At 40.6% G+C, this 25,356-nt stretch overlaps 1 protein-coding gene across 14 annotated transcripts in view; it reads right to left on the bottom strand.

Moving 5' to 3' along the window:
- OGFOD3 (2-oxoglutarate and iron dependent oxygenase domain containing 3) overlaps positions 1-19,956 on the bottom strand; it is a 138,117-nt gene extending 118,161 nt beyond the window's left edge. The window contains exons 1-8 of one of the 14 annotated variants that reach the window (XM_069076659.1): positions 19,814-19,955; positions 19,261-19,334; positions 12,740-12,839; positions 12,451-12,492; positions 10,933-11,006; positions 9,683-9,779; positions 7,564-7,708; positions 4,333-5,930 (exon numbers count right to left, since the gene is read on the bottom strand). In XM_069076659.1, the coding sequence (XP_068932760.1) occupies positions 5,801-5,930; positions 7,564-7,708; positions 9,683-9,779; positions 10,933-11,006; positions 12,451-12,492; positions 12,740-12,839; positions 19,261-19,334; positions 19,814-19,910 (759 nt within the window). In that variant the 5' untranslated portion in view covers positions 19,911-19,955 and the 3' untranslated portion in view covers positions 4,333-5,800. Of the gene's footprint in view, positions 1-4,332; positions 5,931-7,563; positions 7,709-9,682; positions 9,780-10,932; positions 11,007-12,450; positions 12,493-12,739; positions 12,862-19,260; positions 19,335-19,526; positions 19,704-19,813 lie in introns of those variants that run through there. The other 13 variants (XM_069076647.1, XM_069076650.1, XM_069076660.1 and 10 more) reach the window with 13 other exon arrangements.
- Between the last annotated feature and the right edge of the window lie 5,400 nt (positions 19,957-25,356).

Raw genomic sequence — 25,356 nt, 5'->3', positions numbered from 1 at the left:
ACACACACACACACACACACACACACACACACACACACACACACACAAATAACTGACCATGTAACCTTGAGCAAGTTACTTAACGCCGATTGCTTAAAAAAAACAAACTTATTTTTGGTTCCAGAAGGCAAAATTAGAAGCAACAGGTAGAAGTTGCATAGATATAGATATCATAGTCAATATAAGGAAAACCTTCCTGATAGAAGAGTCCAAAAATGAAACAGGTTGCTTATGTTAGTTTAAATTGCTTGCCCCCATAGGAGATTTTTAAACACAAAACTATATCTCTTAAAGAGATCTTGTAGAAAGGATTCCTGTTCAGGTAACACATTAGACTAGATGACCGCTAAGGATTCTTCAAATTCAAGAAACTCTGTAATCCTCTGAGGTCAGCTTTTAGGGAAAATATATCTGGGGAGGGGAATTGGAGGGAAATTAAGAAACTAAATGGTAATCACATTATGTGAGTGCCTAAGCTAGACTTTGAGAATGTTTGAATAGAATCCCAGTCTAAACGAGTGAAACAATTTGTAGGAATAGAGAGATGGAAGAACCCAGATTATGGATTTCTCAGCCACATTCAGAAGGAATGGTTTACTGACAGCAACTTCCTTTATAACATTTGAAAAGCTCCAGCAGTTGTGTTTTTTAAAATATAATCTACTGTGTTTCCCCGATAATAAGACCTATCCCGAAAATAAGCCCTCCCCTTACTGTGTAAGATTCCTCTAAAATAAGCCCTCCCCCGAAAATAAGCCCTATTGAGATTGCTACTGTAGTGAAGGTACCCTGCGCTACACGCTACACTACGGTACCCTCTGCATGCACCGTCCCGTCCCCCCCCCCCCCGGAAAAAAAAACACCAGAGGGCTTACTGCCTCCAATCAGAGCTGCAGCAGTGAGTATGTCATCCTGTTCTTCCCCAGTGATTTGCTTGCTGGCACCATTGAGAGCAGTGCCACGGAGGAGAGCTGAGGCAGGACAACATAAGCCCTCCCATGAAAATAAGCCCTCTGGTGTTTTTCTTTCCAAAAAATTAATAAGACAGTGTCTTATTATCGGGGAAACACGGTACCTTTTCTCTTCAACCAAGAATGAATATTCTTGGGTAGCTGCTGCAATAGAGCCTGTAGACTTCCACAAACTTGTTAGTCTTAACTCTTTGAACCATGTAATTGCCTGAGAAACAAAGTAGCCAACCCCAAATACCTATCCCCAGTGTTCTGTTACCAACTTGGGGAAGACTAAGAGCAAAAAGGAACTGCTGCTCCCAGCAAGCTACACACACAAAATTTGGGGGTTTTACGAAATGATATGAAAATGTTTATGACCTTTTTGGTCATTTCAGTACAAAAGTACACCGGATCAAGTATAAAACTTTTTGTGTTTCAGTAGCAACAAGACATAACCGGCTTAACTGAAAAAGAAAACTAACAAAAGTTAAGAAAGTATAATTATAGTAATCAAGCAGAAATGCCATGATCTGGTTGAAAAACACAATTCAAAGTCAATAACACTTATTATGCACCAGGCATTGTGCTAAGCATGTAATACAAAGAAAGTCATAAGGCTGGCACTGCCCTCAAGGAGCTCACAGTGTAACAGGGTAGAATATTCACAAAAAGCAGCAGGTGGAAGGAGGGACAGCCTCGCACAACACTAAGCAGCTGGGATGGCAAAATGGTCTGAGAAGGCGTACATTTCTGGGTGGATTTCATCTTGCAGAATGAGTTTCTGGAGACGATAACGTCCAAAAAAGCAGCTAGGTAGAAAATGATGAGCAAAATGCTCTGAGTGGCGTCCTTAAATGATGGAGGATGTGGGCAGGTCTCCCAGAAGCCCGCCTCCCACCCTCTCTAATCAGAGGAAGGGAATGGCCCCAGGGACGGGGGGTCCCGAGGTGTGATGTAATTCCACATGCCTTATGAAATATCATGTTTATAGGAAAATTTGAAAATTATTCAAGAAATACATTCTTCTAAAAGCTGCAAAAATAAGCATCAGCCTTCAGCACTAGACAAGGAAAAAAAGTTCCATAAGTGCTACAGGAACAGAAGTAAACTACCAGTTCTGTGTGTTTCTACATAAATCAATGAATAATTAATTCACAGAGTCAATGTCAGGGCCAAGTTCACCAAGATAGGTACAGTGGCAGAGCCCATGGCATTTATCTGAACAAGGGATTCATCTATGTAGGAAGTTACTGTCAAGCCTTGATTACTTATGGACTAATTATCCGGCTTATGGAAGAAAAAAGTTCTTTTTAGTCATTTAACTCCTAACAGTTACTTTCTCTTACTATCTACCCTGCCACTGTCAATTACTAAGAACATTTGACATGGGTATGTGCAGGCCACTGTGGCAAAAAGGCTATTTGTTATGAGTTAAATGATTAAAAAGCTTTCAAAATGTTTTTTTTTATTTTACTTACTCATCTTGATTAACCAGTAAAATATAAGTTGCTGTTCAATTAGTAAAAGACTAATTCACTTCATCTTCAGCCTTTCACCAGTAATTGGCAGTACCCTGATATTCATATTCTCATTGCACCTTATGACTAGAAAACATAAAATAGGTGTGGCTACAGAATAGAACAGTTCTCAGTCTTACACAAGTAATGAGCTCTTTATGTGACTGCACAGACTTATGATGGATCCACCCAAACTCAACCTTCAATCTACACAACCCATCTTTCACTTTAGGGGAATAGGAGGTGCTTCATCCCACATGCAGTATGTGTTATGTATCTAGTACACCCAGTGCATTTTCTTCAGTCCAGAAACTAATTCCCATCATATATTATGAAATCTACTATGGATATCCATATGAAATGGGCAGTGAGCCTTGCCCACCTAACGGGGTTTCAATTTAGCAGCTGATTATTAAGACATGGTGGCTGGCAAAGTTCTAACCCTCAAACATAAAATAATACTGAAACTACTAGGGCAGGAAAGGAGAGGAAACTAAAACCCAATGTGTTAAAGCAACAACCTACCAGGTCTTCAGAGTTCTCATAGTCTGATGACTTCCAAGACTCCTCCCCGCACCTATTTTCTGTAGCTAGACATCTAGCCACTCAGTCACAAGGGAGTAAAGATTTTGAGATCAGAAAGGACAACAGATTAACAAAGTTCTAGACGAGCACATCTTTCTTTACCCTCTAGGAGGCAGAATGCAGGAAAATAGAATGCTATCAGCTGAGATACTCCTTTCTCAAGAGAATCAGTCTAAGGCAAATTGAAAAAGATAGCTGTAATACTATGTAAAGAACAAATCCAATTTATGTTACATAGGACTTAGCCTATCATAGATCAATTTGTCCTGACACAAAAACATGTATTCTCTTTTCTGAAGAAAAAAAGGTAGTACAGGGACAGCTAGGTGGCACAGTGAATAGAGCACCCAGCCCTGGGGTCAGAAGGACCTGAGTTCAAATCTGCCCTCAGACACTTAACACTTGCTAGCCGTGTGATCTTGGGCAAGTCACTTAACCCCAATTGTCCTGCATTCCCCCCTCCAAAAAAGAAAAAAAAAAGGTAGTACTGAGCCCAAGTAGCTGCAGGGCAGATGCCCAAGTTCTGCCAAGCCAAACCAAGTCAGAGGAAATACAGCCATGCAAGACATCACAACACTCAAGAAAACAGGCCAGGTCTCATGAGGGTGGTCTGAGTTTATGCCAGTTCAGGGATTGAACTCTCAAACCCTATTCCCAGAAGCCACCAGTCTCATGGCCTACAGTTCATCCAGATTTCCTGGGCTTGAGCCCACTGGCCAAATAGTTCTATGCCACATACAAGTTTCCCCAAATAGCTTGTTAGAAGTGGTGAAAGTAAAAAAAGCTAATTCAGGGAATGAATCTCTAGAACCTGACATGAGCTAACAAAGTGCAACTTCCCTGCTGTTTATTTAAAATAGCTTCCCCTCTAGACTGAGAATAGTATTTCTTTGGCTAAAAGCTCATTTCATAAGCCTTGTAGTTTTGAAGTCCAAGAAGTAAAGAGTGAAGGAAGGGTACTTTATCTGACTTCAGATTTTTCAAGTTGGCAAAAACAGATCTCAAAATGAGACCTAAAGTTTCTCAAATATACTTAAACATGCAACCAGCAGCCAGTGTCTCTCTATTGGGAACACATATAACAGGAAGGATCCTACACAATAACCTATCTGTGAGGCCAATTTGCAATAAGTTGGAACTAAGCCAACTCACAAGACATGTGTTGCAAGCTCCAGTTTATACTCCGTCCCTTTGGTTCACCATAGAAGAAAGACAGGCTAATTAGAAAAGTGCAGCTGCTGTTAAGAATATGAAGGAAGTAGGAGAACACCTTGAGATCTCTGGAAAACTTCCTTGTTTATTCATAATCCCCAAAACATCTAGTTCTACAGTTAGGCACACTCTGCTGCTACATAGAACCACCCAAAACTCACTACTTCTGCCTCTTTAGTGAAGTGGGACCTGAGCTGGAGTTATAAAGAGATCTCTTTTCTCAGTTGGCCTATTCAATTCATTTGCAGGGTTTCATTATCTATGGCCAGCATAAAGCTGGGACTTCTGGCCTCTCATAAGACCCTTTAATTTAAGTACTTGTACAGCTGTGCTCCCCAGTTGGGAAGAAACATTGAGGAGGCTGGGATAAGGCTTTGCTTCCTTATGATTTCCAGAGACAAAACATTTAAAAGGTACACAAAGAACAAAATCTCCACCAACAGTGGTCACATAACCACTTCAAGCCCCTCTCTGAAGGGCTGGGGCTGTCAGCTCCCTAAAATTTCAAAGAAGCAATTAAATATTTAACAACCAAAGTTACCAGTTGCCTCACTTGGTCCCATAATGACACAGCAATTTTTTTAGATGTGATTTTAAGTACATTCAAATGCTTCTAGACCAGTTCTTAAGTATTTTTGTGTCATGGACTTCTTTGATATGCAGTATGGACACCTTTCTTAGAATACTGGGTTTTTAAAAAAAAATCATAATTGAAAGAAATTCTAAATTTCAATTAGTGAAAATAGATATGTTGGGGCAGCTAGGTGGTGCAGTGAATAGAGCACCAGCCCTAGAGTCAGGAGGACCTGAGTTCAAATTTGGACTAAAACACAAAACAAAAACTGGCCGTGTGACCTTGGCCTAGTCACTTAACCCCAACTGTCCTACCTTCCCCCTTCCAAAAAGGAAAAAAAAAGAAAGAGAAAAAAATAGATATGTAATTTTTTTCCCTTCACCATTTAAGTTCAAATGTCCCATGAAATCTATCCATGAATCCATGGATATCAGGTTAGGAATTTCTGTACAGCAGAAGTAACTCCAAATGGTTGACATTAACATTCTTCCCTGAATCTCATTCTTCTCAAGTCCTTCTTTCATTTTGTATTTCATGTTTCTCATCTCTGAAGCAAAATCTCAAAAGAGCCTTCTTGCCCAGACTTCTCCAGGTACTTTAGGTGAGGAAAACTGACCAGTGGCTGAGAGACATATCAGCCTAATCTCCCACTCCTGAGAGAGTGACATAAGGCAACATGGTATAGTGGAAAGGACAATGGAGTTATATATGATGTGGTTCATGTCCCAGGTCTTCCATTTATTAAGCTGTGTGACCTAAGAAAAATCGCTTCCCATTTCTCAGCCTTAGGTTAGAGAAGCAGAAACAAAACATAGACCCCCTGCTAGCAACACACATCAATATCAAAACCAAATATAGCCAACCAAGATGCCCGGGGAAAAGTGAGGAAAAAGGAAGTATCAAAAACTGTAGGAGGAATAGGGCAGCCAGATTCAGTGGCTTAGGCCACCCTGTCAAACTTAGTTCTGTTGCCTGGGGTCATCCACATCACTGGCCTCAGTGTCACTGCTCTGGGACAAGTCTTTGGGGCTCTCTGGATGGTGCAGCTCCAGAAAGTTGGTGATAAGCTTGGCAATTACTTCCACGTCACTGAGATGAGGAGTGGGAAAAAGAAGGAAGGGGAAGAATTCAAGTTATACCAAGGCAAATAAGACCATCCCCAAATCCTTTACACACATACATAACAGTCCAGGAAAACTGAAGCAGCAGATTCATTCTTCACACCCCCAATCCCTCCAACAGCCCATCTCCCTTTCATTCAGTTCTGTTCTCTTTCTTCCCCTTGCCTCAATGTGTAGGATTAACATTACCACAAATAAACCATCAGGAAGTAAGCAAACTTTGAGAGTGGAAATGCTGATGGGTCTGCTAATGGCTGTGTGGCTTTGGAAGTCACTGCTAACCTGTGCTTCAGTTTCCCCATACATAAGAAAGGAGAGAGGATACAGTATGAGTTAAAACTGGATATGAAGTTTCTGGACTTCTAAGAGAGTAAAATTTTCAGATAAAAAGATTCTTTCAATCTATGAGTTATGTGATAGGAAGTATAAGTTATAGCCAAAAGCAAACCTCAAAGGAAATCAGGTACCACTTATTTCTTCCTTTTTAGAATAATTTAGAAGCAAATAAAGACTCCACTGTGTGTCAGCTTTAGGAACCCTACAGGTCAATGCTAGGACCTGCCTCAAGGAATAAAAGCTTTGTAATGAAAAAGGAATCATGAAGTGGAACAGAGTCACTTTCAATATCTCTCTTGAATCAGAACACCTACTTACCCAACCAAACATAGGCCCTAAAGAGCCAAAAGGTTGTTTGAGGGAACATAAAAAGCATATTCGACTTGAAATCACCCAAGAAGATGACAGCTTTAGAGTTGATTGTGTAACCACACATTAATTTAGCTTTCAACACAGTTTCACTAAGGCTCTATCATGAAATGCAGGTTTCTGTTACTCTAGGCAGTGCCAAGCCCTTGGCTCTTATACAAAGCTAATTCCAGTTTCTTTGCCCAAATGAAAGACTGCATATTATCTAACCAGATACTGCTGAGGCCAATTTTGGTCTACTTGATCCATATGTCTCTACTGCTTGGCCTTCAGTTTCAATGGAACGTAAAATGGTGATAGTTGTCCTTGTTTCCATCCTACTCCTCAGGGACTCAAGAAATAGTAATAAGAAATCACCTAGTGGAAAGCCCCAAGAAAAAGCTATTCTAACACTACCCTTTCCCAGCAGTCTATCCCAAGTGGGATCCAAAAAGCACACTGGAATGAATTACAAAGCACAAAAAAAAAAAAAATGATCCAGGGACAACCAGAAAGTCAAGCATTACCAGAAACCATGATTTTAACAAGGCAGTGTCATATACTTAAAAGAGCATCATATTTGGGGTCAAAGAATCTAGATTCCAATGCTGGTTCAGTTATTTACTGTGTGACCTTCATCAAAGTCACTTTCTCTCTATGGACCTTCAAATATTTATAACATGTAAAATTAGGTGTTTGAAACCAAATCGTTTCTAAAGTTCCTATCAACTCTAAACCCTACAATTCTAGGATATGGGTGCTAATGACCATTTATCAGTAACTTGAAAGAGGATCTAAAATAAAATTGGTTCTAAACTGCTGTAGATACATATATAACATAAATGTCACTGACAGTGGAGGTGAAGTTCACCACTTGCCCCTAATCATACCCTATTCCCAAGACCATGTTGTCTTACCTCCGATGACCCATCACTGCACTCTGGGTAAGAGGATGGGAAAAGCCTGTTGCAAACCGAAGTACCACTGTATAGCCCTTTCCAAAATATCGAACTTTCTCCTCTATTACATTCACATCCTGAATATCATTCAGTCCAACCACCACTGAAAAGATAAGAACAGTTAATGGCCATGTAAGAATGTCAAATCTCAGATGATACAACAGAATGATAATGGCAATGATAAAGGTCATGGTTCCTCTCCCAAGCCTCAAACAGATGAGCTCTCACTTGAAGCTTTCATAAACTCCATGTAAACATATTTCACTCAACACAAGAGAATAAGCAGTACTGAATCCCATTCCTGTCTCTACACAAGCTTGACAGAAAGCCATTTCACCTCCCTGGACCTCAGTTTCTTCAACAGTGGATGAAAAGTTTGGATTACATGATCTCTAAAGTTCCTTACAACAATAACATGATGAGATTCTGTGATTTGAAGAAATTCAGTCATTGGAAAGCACTCATGAACAATAGGAAATATGCACCAACCTTTGTTTCTCAATCTGTTAAAAAACATGCAGTGTTTTTAGGCCAATGTGTGCCAAAGGATTCTGCTTCATATTCTCCCAAACGTGGAATCAAAACACATTATTATAGCACAAAGCAACATCCTCCCTAGAAACCACTGATTATAATTAACCTATTCTTCCACAGAGGAGCAAATCTGGTTCTGGTTTCCAATTACATACATACTAGTTAAGAGCCTTTTTTTTTGCTCCATTTGTTTCAGCTCCCCCCTTCATCTACAGTGTGGTATAATAGAAAGAATATCACATTTGGAGTCAAAGGACCTGGGTCCAAATTACAAGTCTATAACCTTGGGGAAGTCACTTAACCCTTCTGTTACTGTTTCCTCATCTGTAAAATGAGAGCTTTAGACAAGGCCTCTAAGAATAGTCAATGGGCCTGAATACACTTTACATGTTCATGATTATCCAAGCTCAGCCTCACTAGATGGGTACAAAGAAGGAGAGAAGGTTCTAAGCTAGTGTATTTAGTGCATATGGTGTAACAAAATTGATTGAAATTATCCTAAATGAACAACTATTATAGTAAATTAGCAAAAAACTGAATTCTAACACAGAGTCAACCTGAAAAGAGACATACAACCAGGAACCAGGACATTCTCTGAGTAAAGGACAGTTATAGCAAGGCTCAGAGTTTCTTTTATGCCATATGACTGCAAATTATGAGAACAGAACCCCTTTCTCATTTGTTCTCTAAATTTATACGGTTGAAAGGAGACAGATACTAAGCTCTCTGGACCATATATCTTCTCTTATCCACATGCCTCTAAATTCTTGATAGATAATAGGATTCCTAAAGGAAGCTTTAACATGTCACTAAGTATCCTCCATGTTCTGATGCCCCCATGGCTACAGTTTTCTGTTTTACAAGGCAAAATGAGCTTAACATGGCATCAGATACTTATCTAGATAGTATTTAAAGCCAGGTGCCTGGGAGCCATCAAAGTCTCTATAGAACAGTGGGGAAAAAAAAAGATAACTCCTGACTGAAGGGTTAATAATTTCTATTATCTTCAAACAGTTTCTTTCTTGACTGTACGGTTAATAATATCCAAGCATTTTAAGCACTATTACAATTTGTTCCTAAACATAAAAAGAGACAGTAATGGACAAACTGGCTTTAGAAAATGTATACTGCTGCAAAAGAATAGTTTTCAGACCTTGTTTTTATACTAATACCTAAGAACTAATACCGAATCCTAATACTTAAGAACATGGAAGGCCAGGTGGTGCAGTACAAAAAGCATATTTGGAGTCAGAAGGTCTGGGTTTGAAGTTTCATTCAGCCACTTACTCTTTATGTGACCTTGGACAAGTCCCTTACTTTTCTAGGTCATAGGTCCCTCACCTCTAAAAAAGAGGGAAAATACTAGATGAATTTCTTCCCAAACTATGAGCCTAAGGGCTTCCATTCACCTTGTTCAATAAAACCTAAATTTGAAAACTCTAGATCAGCCAACCAAAAAGACTCTTTAATAAACAAAAGTAGCCCTTTTGTATCCCACTCCAATATTTAATGCTTAATTAAACATATGCAATACAACCCTTACCTTGTTCATGGCATACTCTAGAAGCTGTGAGTATTTTCTTATAGAGGTTGAATGTTTTCAAGATTACTTTCCCAGTAGTCTTATCAAATAGGGCTTCCTGGAAAAATAGCAAAGATCACCACACAAGGTCTTGAGTTCAGCAAACACGATAAGTAAGAAAAGAAATAAAACTATCCCCTACTACTTATAATTATGACTATTTCCCAGTCCCATACTATCTCCCTAATCCTTCAACTTCACTGCAGATTTCCTGGTGTCAGATATTATTTTCCACTCTAAAAGCAAACAAATTTCTCAGAGGGGAATAATAAGGAAAATAACTTGAAAAATATCCTTCATCCACCCATTCCAGACAAAATCCCAACACCTTGACTTAACGAAGCCAAACATTCTCCTACAAGTCTGATTCCCTTAATTTGGGGATTAAAAAAGGAGCCAAAGCCAGCATAAATCATCCTTGTTGCAGAAACAATAGAAATTGTCAATATATAAGAGAACAATGTGGATTTCATCAGAAAAGATAAGGACAGAACTGCAGCTCTCAAATCACAAGACAGGTTTAATGATTTGGGAGAGAATATTCAGCCATTGCCCTAGCTCTCTCTTAATACTTCATCCACTCTTCCCTTAGGAAGAAGGCAAGCACCATCCTCTACCCAAGTAAAAGCAACTCTGAGGAAAATCATCAGAAGTTGACTGGTGGTGCTAGAAGGCATAATGGCCTAATATCTCAAAAGGAGCACCTTTCCTTGAGACATGGAAGAAATGTCTCCAGGCACACAGCTCAATCATTATTGAAACCTATTCTTAGGTTAGTGCAAAAGCTGTGCAACAGCACAATACAGATTCTCATAGACCCAGATTTGCTAATCTTCTAATCCTAAATGCCACTAAAAACAGTAACAATGATGAAGGAGGATTCTTAAGTTACAGGACCCTCAAGCATATTTCCTCACAGACTGTGCTCTAGACAAACTAGGCCCTAGTACTGTAATGCTCACTATACTGTTATATTCCATGTCTTTATCCTGGACTGCCCTCCCTTCCCCTCTTCATCTGCTAAATTTCTACCCAACTTTTAAAATGCCCAATTCAAACACCACCTATTTCATGAAATCTTCTATGATGTCCCTTAGTCAATAATGACCTTCCAACCCTTAATCCTCAAAGAGCACTTGGCCTTTCTCCTGACCTAGGGAGCCTCCCACCCAATTCTTCCATCAACCACCTCTGTTTACTTTAGCCCTTACCTCCCAGTCCTCTAAGTTCTGCACTGCCACAAATAGACACCCTGTGACATAGAAGAATTTCCAGCCTAGATTATCTAGAAAGCAAATATTCAGAGTAAATAGCTATGAATGACAAAAAGGAGAAGCCAATAATGAACTGAAAGCAAACAAACCCAGAAAAACAGAAAAGTTTCCTCTCACCCACTCCATGGGGTGGTTACCACTGTAGCATCTTCTTAAACAGTATAGGGGAAAGGAGGGAGGAGAGATGGAGGAAAAATTCTCTGTGGATCTTAAAGACTAATGACCTATTCCTGACCAACTCAGAGCATAGCTTGCAGACAAGCTACTTTGTATACTGGAGATAACATAATACATGTGTAGGTAACTTACTTTCAACATCTGCATGAGCTTAGAGGATTTCTAAAAATCTTGGAACCTAAAGCACTGAACTTGTTACTTAAAACCAAAAAAAAAAAAAAATGCATAATTATTTAGTCTCATACATGTCCAGTTCTATGTTTGGGTATATAGTAGGGCACAAAAAACAATGTACCAAGGGAGAAGACCCTGGACCTAGCACTGCTAATGTGAAATACTGAGCAAGTCAATATCCCTCTCTAGGCCTTATTTCTTTCGGTATAGGATGAACTGGTTTGAATAGATATCTAAGGTCCCTTCTATCTCTAAGAATCTATGATTTTATGAGCAGAAATGTCCTTACAGTCTGAAACTCAGGCTCCGTGTAAAGATATCTGGATAATTCCAAGGAAAGAAGAGATTCAAAGCATACCAACAGAGAGTTATATCACACAAAATAGGCCAGTTTGCAGCCAGAAAAAGAACACTAGGCTTCTAATCCTAATTTTAATGTAGGTTAAGGGGTGGGGGGGGGGGGGAGAGAAAAACAGGGGTGGAAGCATCAAAACACATAAATTCATTAAATCCCTCCTGGATAAATTAAAATTCATCTTTAAGTACCCCCATAACAATGGATATAACATCCATTGATGAGATGGGATGAAAAACAAAATACAACAGTAGTGAGCAGTTAGTCATATTCTTGATGATGTACAATGGAAGTGACAAATACAAAGCTCACAAGACCACAGCATTCCCAAGTGTGATGAGACAAATTAAAATGTAAATAGGAAATACTTAACAAAACAAATAAAAACATAAATACAGATAATATTACATTTTAAAACTAAGTCAATTTGTAGCCTGTATGGATCCTCATGTACAGATTAATAGCCTCCATTTCCATTTGAGTTTGACATGACAGATATACAACTAAAGGCAGATGAGTCAGAAACTGGGAAAGGCTGCCCAGAAGGTACTCAATAAAAACTTGTTGATTGAATTAATGATCTAATTATCAATCCAACCTTAGGGAAATGAAGAAGCAGAGAAGCAGGAAAGGTCTGCACAGATAAAGATAAAAATGCTAGAAGAACCTCAGTAAAAAATCAAGAGGGTAAAAAGTAAAAAATCCCAAGGGAAATAAATCCTTCACAAGCAGCAACATAGCCTCTGTACCTCCACTATAGTATGCAGCTGCCAAGCCAATGGACAAGATCCCTGAAACAAGAAAAATAAAAAACGTTACAACTAAAGCCCCAGATTTTCTCTAATCACCCATCAGAAGATTAATATCAAATGGCTCTGTTCCCTTTCCCCACAGAATTTACAAATAGATGGTAGGAAGCAACAGCACTGAACAAATAACTCCTTCCAATTTGTGAGGGAAGGTGGGAATAGTGAAAAGGAAAATAAGCGGAAGAAGAGAAAAGCATTTCCATTTCAGAGTCACATATACTGGGCTTACCTACAAGAAGAGACCAGGATCGGATACCAGGAGACCTCTTCAGATGAAGAAGGGAGCCAGTTCGGGTCTCTACTTGCATATACATTCCTGGCTTCTGGAACTACTCCCAAGGTAAGAAAAGGCTGGTCACGAAGAACACAGATTAGATAGAAACGATCTTGCCAAATGATCAAGAAATATTTAGTCATGCTGGTTAAGTGCTCTTCGATTGCTTTTTTAGGTTACTGGGCATTATTAGTAGGTGTTAAAGAAGAAAGCAACAAAATACCACTAGGACTAAGAAGACCTGGGTCCTAGTCCCAGGAAAGCTGACAGCTAGCTATGACTTTAGACAAGTCAAACAACCTCTGCTCCAATTTCTTTAACTGTGAGATGAAGGAGCTGAACTGATCTCTAAGTTACTTTCAGCTCTAATGGTCTAAAAGTTTAGGAGGTATCACAATTACTTCACCCCTTGCCTCCATTTTCCTTCAGGCCCTCTCCTGTAAGACAAGAAGAAAGATATCTTAAAGATATCAATAGATAATAAATTCAGAGTGGTAAGAAAGCTAAAAAGTTGAGGCAGCTAGGTGATGCAGTGATTAGAGCACCAGCCCTGGAGTCAGGAGGACCTGAGTTCAAATCCAGCTTCTGACACTTAACACTTACTAGCCATGTGACCTTGGGGAAGTCACTTAACCCCAATTGCCCTGCCATCCCCCTTCCAAAAAGCAAAAAAAAAAAAAAAAGAAAACTAAGATGTTATCTACTCCATGTCCCTTCATTCTGCAGTTGAAGAAATAGGTGGGTATAAGGCTGTTAAGTTACTTGCCCAAGGTTGTACATGTAAAAAGTGGCAGAGTTAAGATTTGAACCTGGTTTTCTGACTAGAAATGAAGCATTGTTTCCACTGCACTAGAGGATCCATCAAAAAATATTGGGTTCATTCAAGATACAACCCATCAAACTTTGTAGACTTCCAACTAAGATGGCAACATGAAAGGTCACAGAGAAACCCATCTGTCCCACATATTAATCTAGCAAAGATCTAAAAAGGGCCCCAGACTGAGTAATGATTAAGAAATCCAAAAAGAAACATAGGAAGTGCCTTTGTCCAGAGCAAAAAAATCAATCAAAACCCCGTGAGCACTGGGAAAGTGACTCTGTCAGGGAAGGCAGTGTGAACACAGATCAGCTGGCTGGAAGCCTGCCAGCCTTCTGACCAAAGATACTCTAAGAGTACCTAAAGCCTGCAGAACTTTGTTCCTGGGGTTACAGAAGGTCTGCCCATAGCACTTAAACCACAGGATAATCTTTTTTGGTCCTCTTTGATTACTAACAAGCAAAGCCAAGGCAGAGATGTAGAACCAGTATTGCTCTCTATAAAACTCCTCTAAAACAGATCTAGAAAATGCACTAGATCAAATCCTATTGGCAAAGACCAGAAAAAGTTATAGTGAGTCATCTGTCCAGCCTACCTTGGCAAAGGGAAACAGAAAAGGGGGTCTCTTGACAGTGGGAATAGGGCCAGGCCAGCAGTACTCCAATCCAGTAACAAGAGAGAAGCTGTGTACTAGGGCAAAAGGAGATCTAGACCCATACTGGGGCTCCAGTAGAACCATACAAAGGCACTGCAATAGGAACAGGTGTGAAATGGCAGCTTTATCCCCATCTTACAGAGTTTCAGATCATAGATGACTAAGAAGGGGATTTGTATACAAGGATGGCATTCCTGAGTAAGGAGTACCTGAGCGGCATACCAAGAAAGTTCAAAAACCAGCAGCAATGTGGCTCATATAGAACAGGGTCTCTAGCCCAGCCTGCAGAGGAACAACCAGGGTAGGAATATCAAATAAAATGGGAATCTAGAGTTCTACCACTCTTAACCAACAGAGCTGGCTGATAGGTACAAACCCCAAACCAGGTCAAGAACTTGCAGAGCTCAGAGCAGGGGGCAGCAGTGAGACCTGGTCCTGGATCCAGATACTTTGGGGTCATTGGAAACTTGGAGGTCCCCAGCCTTTCCCTGAGATCCTAAAATAACACAACACTCAATATCCTGTAAAAAGCCAACAGGAATAACCAAAACCTTCCCATCTAGAAGTGTGATAGAGGCTGAATCAGAAAGTAAGCTGCAAGAATGGTCAAGCAGAAAAGGAAGCCCTATAAAGAGCTATTAAGAAGACAGAAATACTTAAGACACAAACCCAGAAAAGGAGAAAGACTTCCAAAATCTATCAATCTATAAGGAAAGCTGAAAGAATAACACAGCATGGGCAAAAATTCAACTAGAATGCCTGGAACAGATGAAACAAGAATTTGTGTATGTGTACATACATATGTACACCAATATGTGTGTATATGTGTATGCATGTATATATGTGTGTACAAATGCATGTATATATACATATATTAATATACAGATACATAAGACCAAAGAGGAAAGTGGGTATGGTTCCATCACAATGTCAATGCAAAAAGAATTACTGGCTTTGAAAATGACTTTCCTCCAGAGATGACTGAATTAAAAGAGTGATCAAAATTCAACTACCCAGTAGACTGGAGACATAGAACGTATACTAGGTATTTTATGTGAAGGGAAGAAATTTCTGCTTCTATTTAAATTCAGTAGTCTATATATTTTTGATTCTTCTCATAGGGAGCCACCTGGGAATGAAATGGTCAAATTAATACTTTAAGAAAATCACTGGCAACTATGTAGGATGGATTAGAGTGGGTCAAGACTATGAAGGGTAATGAGAACCTGAACTATGGTGGTAACTGTGAAGGTGGAGATAAGGGGATATCAAGAAAAGAGACTGAAGGCAGAAAAAAACAGATTTGGCAACTGCTATGAGGTAACTGAGAGGAGAGACCAGTTTAGGAAGATGCCTAGGTTGCAAATCTAAGAGACAATCCCTTGACCCCTCAATTATCTCACAGGCCATTTCCTCCTACCCTTGAGGAGAGCCACTCTCTCCTCTTTTCTCCATCTTGACTTCTTGATGAACTAATTCAGCTCTACAATGTCCTCTCTTTGGATCCCTAGCCTTCTTATCATATCACCAATTATTCCCCATTAATCCTTGGATCTCTCCTATGATTCACCACCTTCACTCCTACATGTGTACAGCTGAACAGAGATGGAGAAAATCACATAACCATTCTGACTGGTTCTACTACAAATTTATGTTTTATAACCTTATCTGGGCTCTTACTGCTGCTAGGCAAACCTACTATACCTCCCTTATCAACTCATTATCCCACTTTCCACAACAACTCTTCCAAAACTTTTTCATCCCTCCTCAAACCTCTTATGCCACCACCCTCCTTCACTTCCCTCAGGTGAGATCTTTGCCTCATCATTTTACAGAAAAAAAATTTTTTTGGTCATTTGCTGTCAACTCCCTCTTTTGCATCTCTTATCACTCTTCTGTCACTTTCTCCTTCACCCCTGTCTCACATGATGAAGTTACTTACTAAGTGATCTCATTTCATCTCATCTCTTCCAACAGACTTCCCCCTCTGCCATCCCCACTCTTTCACTTATTCTTAATATCTCCCTGTCTACTTCACTACAGCCTATAAACATGCCCACATCTCCTCCATCCTCAAAAAACCCTTACTTGATCCTTCCATCTTTTATCTCTTCTGCCTTTTATAGCTAAGTTGAAAAGGCATCTATGATGCCTCCAATTTCTCTCCTTCTTAATCCCTCATACTCTGGCTTCCAGCCTTATCATTCCATAGAAATTCTTCTTTCCAAAATTACCAATGATCTTAGTTTTCTCAATCCTCATTCTCCTTGACCTCCCTGAAGACTTTAATAACAATGATGATGATGAGAGCAGCTAACATTTACACAGAGTGCTTACTATGTGCCAGACACTGTGCTAAGTGCTTTACAATTATTATTTCTTTTGATTCTCATAACAAACTAGGAGATAGGTATTATTGATGGAATTCTAATAAAGCTGCCCCCAGCCCCAATATTCTAACTTCCTCATGAGCCCCGCTGAACAGCAGGCATGAACTGACTGAACCACACAATCTGGCTTTAACCAAATACCACAGGCCCTCAGACTCAATATAGCCACTGCCCTCAGATCCAATTCACATATTTGAACAGGTGTGTTCTTGTACTCAACCACAATCACATCATCCATGCAGCCCAAGACAAGACCATGATACCTAACTCTCCATCTTAATCAGATAGGACCACAATAGCTACCCAATCAGAGGGCAGCACAACCAGGATGTCTGACCACCAAACCATAGCAGGGACCTCTCTCCATTATCTAATCCCTTAACAAATCCCTCTTGCCTTCTTAATACTCATAAATTTGTGTTATATAATTGCATGTTTACCCTATAAAAATTCATCTTGCTTTCTCTGAAGGTGCTGGTTCCTCTTGGAACCTATTCTGCTTCTGAGGGGAGTCAATCCTCAATAAATGCTTGTATTTGGATTAGAGGTGGTCTGACTGAAGTCTTTCAGACAGTTCCACCACAACACACCATGAAACCACAACTATTTTTCATGTCCCTGGGTGGACCAATCCCTGACTCTGACCCCCCACTCCAAATGGAACAATCTCATTGAGACAGTGCCACCACAACACACCTTGAAAACACAACACTATTGTTACTCCTTATTTTACAGGTGAGGAAACTGAGGCAAACAGAAGTTAAAGTGACTTGCCCAGAATCACACAGCTAAGAAGTGTCTCAAGCTGGATATGAACTCAGGTCTTCCTGATTCCAGGTCAAGCACTCTATTCACTTGGCCACCTAGTTGCCCTTTTGACACTGTCAATCACTCTCTCCTCCTTGATACTCTCTTCTGTCTAGATTTTTGGGACACACCACTCTCCTGGTTCTCCTCTTACCTATTATGACCACTTCCTCTCAGTCCTTTTTGCTAGATCCTCATCAACATCACTCCCTCTAAATATAAGTGTTCCTCAGGATTCTGTCCTGGGTCTTCTTCTCTTCTTTCTATACACTAATTAAAATAGTGATCTCATTAGCTACCGGATTTAATTACTATAATGCCAATGATTCTCAAATCTACCTATTCTGTCCAAAACTCTCAGCTGACCTCCAATCTCATATCTCCAACTGTCTGAAGACATCTCAAAGTGGACCTCCAACAGACATTTTATACAAAACATATCCAAAACAGAACTCATTATCTTTCCCCCTAAACCCTACCATGGATATCACCACTTTCCTCAATACTACTGAGCGTAGTACCACCCTTCCAGTCCATCAAGCTCACAATTTAGGAGTTATTCTTGACTCTTGCCACCACTATCTCCTCTCTCCCATATTCCAACTGTTGCCAAATCCTATCAATATCACCTTTGTAACATCTTTCAGGACATGCCCCCTTCTCCTCTGACCCTGCAACAATTCCAATGCAAGCCCTCATCCTTTCATGCCTGGACTATTCCAATAGCCTAATGATGAGTATCCTGTCTCAAGTCTCTCCCTATTCCAATACATCCTCCATTCAGCCATCAATGATATAAAGACAAAGCAAGACATAGCAAACCAAAGTTTTTTTTAAAGTTTTTTAAGTGTAGAGAGAGAAGCTTCGGTTGAATAACAGTCACAAACCATACTGCAGTAAATTTAAGAGAGAGAGAGAGAGGAGAAGCATCAGAGAATTTATGTGGACCCTTACAAAAAATAATCTAAAGATTTTATTGTTCATTAAACAAATGAGGTGAATTTTTCTCTTCCTCCATGATTTCAAAATTCTGGAGGAAATTCACTCAAAACTACCTTTCTCAGAAGTGCTAAGAGTACAAGGATACAGGTCTTTCTGGGCTCAAAAGAATTGGTACAATGTCATCTGAAAGCAGCAGCATTTATATAATTTTCTCACTTTATTTTCTTGCTTTTTAAAAAAAATATGGCTAATATGGAGATATGTCTTGTATGACATCACATGAATAGTTGATATCATATTGCTTGCCTTCTCAGTGGGTGGAAGAGGGCTGGAAAAGAGAATCTGAATGCCTTCAATAAATAAAAAGTAAAGTGAAAAAGAAAGCAGGAACATTTGGAGAACTTTATGGATAAGTAACTCTTTTATTTAGATTCTGTGTAGATATCCTTAATATCACTGGTGAATTCCTAAGGTGAGACTATATCTCTGTGTTTCATGTCTGGTTTGATGCTGAAACTCAAGATTGCATTTGTCATAGAATTTGGTGTGATTTTAAGATGTTTGGCAGACACCTCATTCAAGGAGAACCTTTAAGGCTGCATTTTTTTTTTTTTACAGAATTATGAAGTTACTTACTCAGTCATACTGATTAACTCATTCATCACAGTTAATAATTAACATTAAGTTATTTATTAGTACAGCAGATGTCCAGGAAAGACCAATATCATGAAAAAAGTCATGGAATGAAGGGAAATTCTTCTATTACGAATTGAGTAGGGCTTCCTTGATTCACAACTTTAGTTCCCGTGAGCTATGTGGACTGGACCAAGGAAACTTTTTTGTTTAATGTGACAACATTACTGACCTTCAGAGAGAATAGAGTTTGGATATGTACTATTTCTTGAAGAAGTGGGGGGTAAAGAGGAGTATCCTTGACACCTAGAAAGAAGGAAAATTACAAAAAGTTTACGTGTGACTATCATGGCTCTGACACTAGCTGTACGGTCCTTGGCAAGTCTCTTTACTTCTGAGCCTCATTCTCCTCATTCTGTAAAATGAGGGGATTGGACTCGATAGCTCTTCCAGTTTTAAAGCTATGATCTTATGTTCACCTGCCTCAACCCTACCAACCAGCAAGAGTTTGAGGTGTTGGGGGTGGGGAGGCGGGATCCTGTCCCCAGCAGCCAGCAGAAAGAGGAAGCCCAATCCCCCACAGCTTCCTGAATCACTGACAATTCTTCCTTTCTTTTCTCTTTTCTCCAGCGTCCTCCAGCTACTGGGGAGAGAGGGCAGCAAAGAGGAAGATGCCTGCAAATGAGAGGCATGTGTATTTTTGCACTCTGGCAAAATGAATTCGGTAAGTCCAACCCAAGATGGCAGGGAGAGCAGCAGAGAAGGTGGGTGGAGAATGCGCCTACCTAGCTGAAGACCGCAGCAGAAGCAGTAGCCCCAGGAACCAGCACGAAAGCAGAAGTTTGAATGAGGTCTGGGCGGGGAGGTTACTTCCGGATTCATGCCCGGGAGGATGAGGTACCATAGAGTTGACGAGATGGTCCACTTCCGTAACCGAAGAGGGACGGGCTGGGGGTGGGGGGAGAAACGGAACCGGTAATAGCCATCTTATATCCTGGCAAAAATTAGTTTACAGACCCTAAACAGAAGAAATGCCAAAACTGATAAAATAAAACAATTTTCAGGAAAAAAATGTTATCTGGCTGGTCAGTAAACAGAACAGAAAAAGGTGGCCTTTGAACAGTCAGAGACCCTTTGCCAGTCCTAAGGAACCAGTGGATCGGAAACTTTGCCCAATTCCAAGATGGCTTTACCGACTTTACAGGAATTAGACCGGAAGCTCTGGAAATGGGGGCTGGACAGTAGTGAAAGAAGCTGCGGTGGCTTAGTTGAGATGGTCTCCCAAGGAGTTCCTAGCTTTCTTGGTCTAGAAGGCTCCCTTTTATTCTTCGCGAGCACAATGCAAGGGGGGGAAGAGGGCTACGGAGAAGGAGGGAGGGGAGTGACATTGTCCTATATGGTAGTGGTGCCCCCTTAAGATCCCTCTCTCCTGAGCAAGAATGTCATTTTCTTTTTCTTTTTTTTGCTTTTTGGAGGGCAGTTGGGGTTAAGTGACTTGCCCAAGGTCACAAAGAATGTCATTTTTTCATAAAATGATGTTACGAAAGGAATGTTAGATGCAGACTCGGAAGTCACTTTAGTTACTTTTCAGCCCTTCAGCAAGTCACAGTCCTTCAGTAACCATGTTTTCTCATTTTTAATAAAAAGATATTCCCTGTCCACCTCATATTATGGAAAGGAATTGGTGTAATATGTATAAAACCTTTCCGAAAATGGTTACAAGTTCATACAAATAAAAGATGAGATCTTCATAGTCATTATGCAGTCATTTGTTCAACAAACATTTAAGTTCCTTAGTGTCCAGAGCCCCAGAAAAAGGCTCTAAATGAGATAGATAGTTGAAATAAAATAGTTACTGTTCCTGGAATTTAGTCTAGTTACAGGTTGAAACAATAATAATAAGTAAGCAGTATACTTACTGTTGATATATCAAGGAATGTGATTTTAAAAAACAACTAAAAAACAAAGCTGGAGAGCTACGAGATAGATAGGGTTCATAATTACTAGCACTTCACAGTAGTGCATGAATTATTATCAATACATTTCACCAGTTTCTTGAAGGCAAATTTGATCCAACTTGGTTAACAGAAGGCATCAAATACTAATTACCAAAAGAACATGAATTATCCCTCTAAATGTAGGGCATATCCATGTTAATGTATTCTATGTATTCATATCTTGGTTCACCCCAAATTTTGTAAACACAAAAAGACTGTATGTTGACAAAGGAGGAAAAGCATATTTAAAGAACAATTCATTATTGAGCAAGCCATTTTAAAGGGTTATATAATATTTATACCACCTTTACTGATTATTTCAAAGCTTTTGATTCATTTCCACAGTCAGTGGCTTATTCATTTATAAAATAGACCCAAATGAGATAGCTTAAGGGTGTTAACGATTCTGTCTGCCTTTAAACCCATTATCATCTTTCCTAAATAGAACCAATCAGTCAAGAATCATTTATTAAGCAGCTATTAAACCTCACTTGCTCATTGTTTGGGTTTTGATGACTCAGAGTGAGTGTAAATAATAATTGTTTCTATTCTGGCCAGAAACTCTGAAGTTTTCCCCTCCCAGACTGATCTTTTTTGGGCAGTCAAACAGGCCATCTTTTGCCTCTATCCTTATCTAGCTTCAGTCCCTGAATGGGCATTGCTTCAGTCTAACTGAGACCTGTTAAAGACCTTAGCTTAAAAAGGCCAAGTTCTCCCACTGCATCCAGGATCATCTCCACTCATCCTGATCTATAGCTTACCACTGGTCCCAGATGGCTCCAGAGGAGAAAGTATGGCTTGTGACTTTGCACTGTCCTCCCTCACTTAAATCCAATTCTCTTGCATGTCATGGCATCACCTCCCTGATGTCATGGTTCTATTTGAGAACGAAGGACAAACAACAACAGTAGAACATGGTGTTTTCCTTCCTTCAAGGGAAACAACAGGTGAATACACAAAATATATGTTAAATATTATAGGGAAGATACTAGCAGTTCTGGAGATCAAGTAAAGCTTCATATGGAAGGTGGTGTTTGAGCTGAGTTTTTAAGGAAACAAGGGATATAAAGAGCTAAAGGTAAGGAGGGAGTGCATTCCAAGTGTAGAGGTTGGTCACTGAAAAAGCATGATGTCACATGCAAGTAAACATACTGTTTTACAAATATTATCTTATTTGAACCTCACAACAACCCTGAGAGGGAAGTGCTATTAGTATCTCCATTTTACAGTTGAAAAAACTGAGGGAGAAAGGTTAAGTGACTTGCTCAGGGTCACACAATTAGTAAGTGACTGAGACTGAATTTGAAATAAGGTCTTCCTAGCTCCAGGCCCAGTGTTTTGTCCATTGTGCCATCTAGCTGCCTCAAAGGTCAGTCTGGCAGACTGTAGAGTGTTAGAAAGAAGGGTATTGTACACCAATGTTGGATAGGCAGGATGGGTAGAAGTTGTAAAAGGCTTTAAAAGCCTAACAGAAGGGTACTACTAGAATTTAGTGAGTAGGAGAGTAACATAATCTGTAGAATAATAAATGACAATAATTCAGAGCTCTAGTGTAGATAGAATATATATCCAGGGAAAGGAAGATAAATGGCATGATATCTTCTCTCTCCAGTCACAAAAGTTGAGCAGTGAGGCAAGATACACATCTCCAAAGGGTTGAACTTAATCAGTAGTTATGTAGGGGAATAGGAGAAAATAGGTTCTCAGATATGAAGGTACTCCAGCTAGAAGTAGACAAAACACTATGAGATCGCACTCTGGGGTCACAAGTGTGCCTTTACAGGGGTAAAAGAAGACACAAAAAGCTTCACACAACCATATATTCTTTTATATATTTTATTATTTGAATAAGGGGAAGCTAGATGGTGCAGTGGATAGAGTGACAGCCCTGGAGTCGGGAAATCTGAGTTCAAATCCAGTCTCAGACACTTACTATCTATTTGCACAGTTTCCTCATCTGTAAAATGAGTTGGAGAAGGAAATAGCAAACCACTTGAATATCTTTGCCAAGAAAACTCCAAACCAGGTCACAAAGAATTGGACACAATTAATCAACCAAACAACAATTCTTTAAGTAAAGGAATAAATGCATTGGACTTAACTGAATGCTTATTGTGCCAGAATATTAGATTTATTAACCTGTCTGTGGCATTCAATATAGTTGGCAGGACCCTGACACAGCGACCTCTGTGAGGGATAATTTGCAGTGAAGTTTCCGCATTCTGAAAAATCAAATCTAGCATGGCTTCAGCATCCACTAGTCCTAAATTTAGAAGTTACCTGACCTTAGAGGAATCTGGGACTTAGAGCAATGGAGACCCTCCCCAGTGCCATCTCAGCACAAGATATGCCAAATAAGGATAAAACTGCCTTCCTGGCCTTGCATTGGACACCTACATGTTTCCATGTCCTTTGTCTCCAAGATAGATACCCATGCTTAGGTTGTAGGCTGGCCTCCCTAACCAATGAAAGTTGGTTGTTGGGGAGTTGGGTTTCTGCATTAGAAGGTTATATAACCATGGGCTTGCTTCTACCTGTTGCCCTCTCCCTGGCAGACACCATTTGAGCAACAGGAGCAGAGGGCCCTTTCTCATGAGAAAGAATATAAAAACTTTTTCTGATCTCAGACTCTGACTCTGAACTCTTTAATCCCACACAGTTTGGAGGTCCCACCAAGATTTTTCAGACTCCTCTCTGGAGAGAGGAAGTGCTCCCCAGCCTTGACCAATAGGCAGGGCGTCCCGTTGGGTTTTTCCGGTGGCCTCTTGGTGTGGTGGGGAGGCAAATCCCCTCTGTTGAGAGTGAGGCTGGAGGGGGCCTGAAGCTGAGAGCAGAAAATGCCTAAAAGGAGAAACAAAGGTTACTGGAGAGTAAGTCCTGGCAGGGACCCAGGTAAGGAGAGGGTGTGATTTGGTGGTGAGTGGAGTCTACTGAGTCTGGCCAGGAGTTGGGCTGAAATTCCTGGACCAAGAGGTTGACCAAGTCAACTGAGTCTGGCTAGGAAGTGGGAAGACCAGGAGGCCATTCCTGAAGGGACACTAATGAGTGGGAATTCGTGCCTCGGCACCCCAGGATTTCTAGACCAAGAGGTTGACACAGTTTGGCCACACCTTGAATCCAAGGACGGGTCTTCTCACCTGCCCTTTGGTCAAGGGAAATTTCTGCTTTAACCCACAAGCAGTGAGTTAATTGGGAACAGAGTTGGGAAGTGATGTTCCTTCAAATACCCCTGATAACCCCCTCAGCCTTGGTTAACTGTTTGAAAAAGAAAAATCTTCCTCCTCTGCCTTTTACAGCAGGGGCTGCTGGGAAATGGAGTCCTGCACGGAGTCCGGGAAAACCGCTGGAAGCGGTCATACAGGAAGTGGAGGTCTTGGGGACCAATGAGCTGGTGGATCCGGTAAACACTGGGGCTGCTGGGAAATGGAGTCCTGGACGGAGTCCGGGAGAACCGCTGGAAGCGGTCATACAGGAAGTGGAGGTCTTGGGGACCAATGAGCTGGTGGATCCGGTAAACACTGGGGCTGCTGGGAAATGGAGTCTGGGAATGCAGCTGACAGCAGAGGGTTAGGAGACCAGTGAGCAGGTTGATCCCGGCAGATATGGGGGAGGGATATCCTGTAGAAGTCGGCTAGCTTCCTGGTATGGGGAAGGAGCAGATGGACCTGGTGAGGAAGCCCCGCTCTCAGGGCTGCTGCTGGGGGTCCGGAAAGAAAGGTATCGTCCAGGAGGTCGGGCGAATTCCCTTTTGAGGGGGTGAACTTAACTAGAAATACTCTACATTGTTTCCTTAATTCACTGTTCTGAGAGAGAGACATAAAAGCCTGGACATAGGGAACTTCTGTGAACTTCCCTTGTTGGTGGCAGAGCAGATCCAGCTGCGCTATGGTGTTATAACTTAAAAGTTCCGCCAACAGGCCACTTTTCCTGATGCCCCAAAGTGTACTGGGGCCATGCGGTGTTACAGAAGAATATGAGATGTTTTTTCTTGAGGTCTTGAAGACCAAGTTTGTTCCAATTGCTCAAAAGACATCCTAGGGGTGAGTGTCGGGGTGTGGTGGGAGACTGACCCATCCTTTCCCCTGCCCCGAACCAGAGTCACTGCAGTCTGCTTTACATTGATGTCCCAAGGCAAAGCCTTTCCTAAAAAATATATATGTGTATATTTTTTTAGACACGTAGACACTTGTCCCTAGACAGGGCGTCCCCCGTCCCTGTGGGATATGTCCCAGGTCTATTAAAAAATAGACCTGATTCCAGTCTGCCTAGACCGAAACCGTCCAATCAAGCCTTCCTAGGTGCTTCAATGGAGAACCTGACGTACAGGACAA

The sequence above is a fragment of the Petaurus breviceps genome, unplaced genomic scaffold (genome assembly GCF_028583685.1).
Source record: "Petaurus breviceps papuanus isolate PSGF00001 unplaced genomic scaffold, PetGlider_PUasm1.0 90925, whole genome shotgun sequence".
In the NCBI taxonomy this organism is placed as follows: Eukaryota; Metazoa; Chordata; class Mammalia; order Diprotodontia; family Petauridae; genus Petaurus; species Petaurus breviceps.
Note: the sequence above shows the minus strand (reverse complement) of the source record. Positions and strands in the feature narration are given on the sequence as shown.